The sequence below is a fragment of the Ailuropoda melanoleuca genome, chromosome X, assembly GCF_002007445.2.
Source record: "Ailuropoda melanoleuca isolate Jingjing chromosome X, ASM200744v2, whole genome shotgun sequence".
Lineage (NCBI taxonomy): Eukaryota > Metazoa > Chordata > Mammalia > Carnivora > Ursidae > Ailuropoda > Ailuropoda melanoleuca.
In genome coordinates, this window is record NC_048238.1 from 10045906 (window position 1) to 10048460 (window position 2555).

The 2555-nt window shown below is 42.9% G+C and overlaps 1 protein-coding gene across 1 annotated transcript in view; it reads left to right on the plus strand.

The window, feature by feature from the left end:
• TMSB4X (thymosin beta 4 X-linked) overlaps nt 1-775 on the plus strand; it is a 2727-nt gene extending 1952 nt beyond the window's left edge. The window contains exon 3 of the mRNA XM_002915055.4: nt 346-775. Within this exon, the coding sequence (XP_002915101.1) occupies nt 346-380 (35 nt within the window). The 3' untranslated portion in view covers nt 381-775. The remainder of the gene's footprint in view (nt 1-345) is intronic.
• The last annotated feature ends 1780 nt before the right edge of the window (nt 776-2555 follow it).

Here is a 2555-nt window from a genome sequence, read left to right on the forward strand (position 1 = left end):
GGCCGGGGGGGGGCGAGGGAGTGCGGGGGAGGAGCTGACAATTTTTATGATGAATGTGGCCTGGAAAGGTTAATTAAAAGTTGTTTTTGCAGCTAACAGACAGGGCTTTAATAATTTAACGATGATGGGATGTTTGGTATACATATTAATATGCAACATTATACCATCTTTTCTGTTAAAATATTTTTTAGTGTTCATATTTTCACGATGGGACGACCTGATACTTGGTGGATTTTTATGATATGGGAAGATAATGTAAACGGAAAGTACGATAATCTTACACTAGGCTGTACTGAGTCTGCCTAATGAGCTCCCTCCATCTTTTTTCTCTCTTTCCTGTCACAGCGATTGAACAGGAGAAGCAAGCAGGCGAATCGTAATGAGGCGTGCGCCGCCAATATGCACTGTACATTCCACAAGCATTGCCTTCTTATTTTACTTCTTTTAGCTGTTTAATTTTGTAAGATGCAAAGAGGTTGGATCAAGTTTAAATGACTGTGCTGCCCCTTTTCACATCAAAGAACTACTGACAACGAAGGCGCCTGCCTCTCCCATCTGTCTGGCTGGCTGGCAGGGAAGGAAAAGAACTTGCATGTTGGTGAAGGAAGAAGCTGGGTGGGACGACAGTGAAATCTAGAGTAAAAACCAAGCTGGTCCAAGGTGTCCTGCAGGCTGTAAAATGCAGTTTAATCAGAGTGCCATTGTTTTGTTCAAATGATTTTAATTATTGGAATGCACAATTTTTTTAATATGCAATAAAAAGTTTTAAAACGTCGCTGGTGTGACTGTTTGGTGTCTGGAAGGAGCGGCTTACTGGTAGATGAAACCTTTGCAAAAGGGCCAAGAATGGTCTTACTGGGGAGTGATAACATCTGGGGGTAAAATCGGAGAGGATGTAGAAATGAGTTTCATCCAGGTATGTGAAATAATACCTCTTGTGTACTAGGTGATTGGAGGGTGATTTTTTTTTTTTTTAGGCTGCCTGAATTCCTAGTAGGAGTCTGAAAACTGACAAAAATACACTGCAGTTCTTGCCTTTCATGGGGTTTGTTAAGCCAACACAGACTTAATTGCATCTGATCGAGAAAATGAAGGTGGTGGTAATTCACAACACAGTATTTGTTTCAGGTGTCAAATGGAACTTGGGTTATTTAGCCAATTACAGCGTTGACACAATTAGGATTTAAGCAGTTTGTCAAAAGGGAAAAACATTTTTAACCGCTGCTTTATAAAGTCAAGACGTGCTTTCTCACTTAATGGCTAGTTCCAGTATTCAAAGTTGGCTTTTATAAAATCCGTGCACTTAATGATTAATAGAATTTTAAAATTACTGAGTCCTCAACTTGGATAATGAGAACAATCTTTGGATTTAAAGGGCATTTGGACAAGGATGAAATTTGCCCTAAGGTTCAAATTCCCTAGGATTTAATTGGTACGTCTCAAGGGTTTGCCTTTCTTGAGGCTGATAACTTTTTATGAAGTACTTGTTTTAACTGGTGGGCAAAAGCCAAGCCCTTCTTTTGGGACGTGATGTACGGAAAGAAACGAAGTATCAAGCTTTTCAAAGTAAAAGGGTTGTCATTCCTAAACGTCCTTGAAGGATTCAATCCTCTGTTCTGTCAGAAAGGGTGCAAGTATTTTTTTCAAAAATTGTATGCATTTTCTTAAATGGAAGCATTTAAAGATGACTGTTCACCTAGTACCTCAGCAAATGTCCAGGAGGTCAAACACTGCCCCCGCCCCCCAGACTGAAGAAAAGGCCCTTTTGGAAGGAGAGGGTGGGGGGCAAATTGTTGATCAGTATTAAGCCGGTTGATTTCATCTTTGCTCAACACTACTTTGAGAAATGCGCAGGAAACCATTTACCTGTGGTTTAGACAATCAGCCAGACCATCGGCGGGGCGGATCTGCATCGCGAGGGAAGGGCTGCGCGCCCGCCGCTGCAAAGCCCGAAGTGCCACAGCCTGCTCGCTGGAGAGCTGAGCAGGGAGCACGAAGGTCTGCGAGCCTTCTCAAGATGGAGCCGGCCCTCCAACCCTGCTTTTTCTTTTCCCTCCCGCAAGGAAGGGTGTGGGCAAAATGAAAAGGCTCGAGGCACAAAGATAAACCAAGGCCACGTGGGTTTTTACTGTGCACATTTTTCAGACAATGCAGAGATGAAATCGGATTTTAAGAAATTAACCCAGCGTTCTCCAGTTTAAAAATGAGCATTAAGGGGAAAGGGATGATTCAGGAAATGATGAGGGGAGAAGACCTTCCTGTGCTGAGAGAACAAAGCTAAAACACAGAGGGGCGGGAAGAAAAGAAAGTAAAATGAAAAATCTGGTGATTGAGTTTGGGCTGCATTGTGTGTGAGATGGGGAAATGCAGAATCTTCGGCACACATCACCCTGTGCCCTAAAGTGCTGCACGGGGTCGGGGGTGGGGGGAGCACAGACTTGGTTTTTTTTAGATTTTATGAGTGCATTCCTTTTTCTTCCCAAGAGAGGAACTTCCCAGAAGGGCCTGGGGTATTTATGAATCCATATGGGAATTTATACTGCTATTAGGAGCTT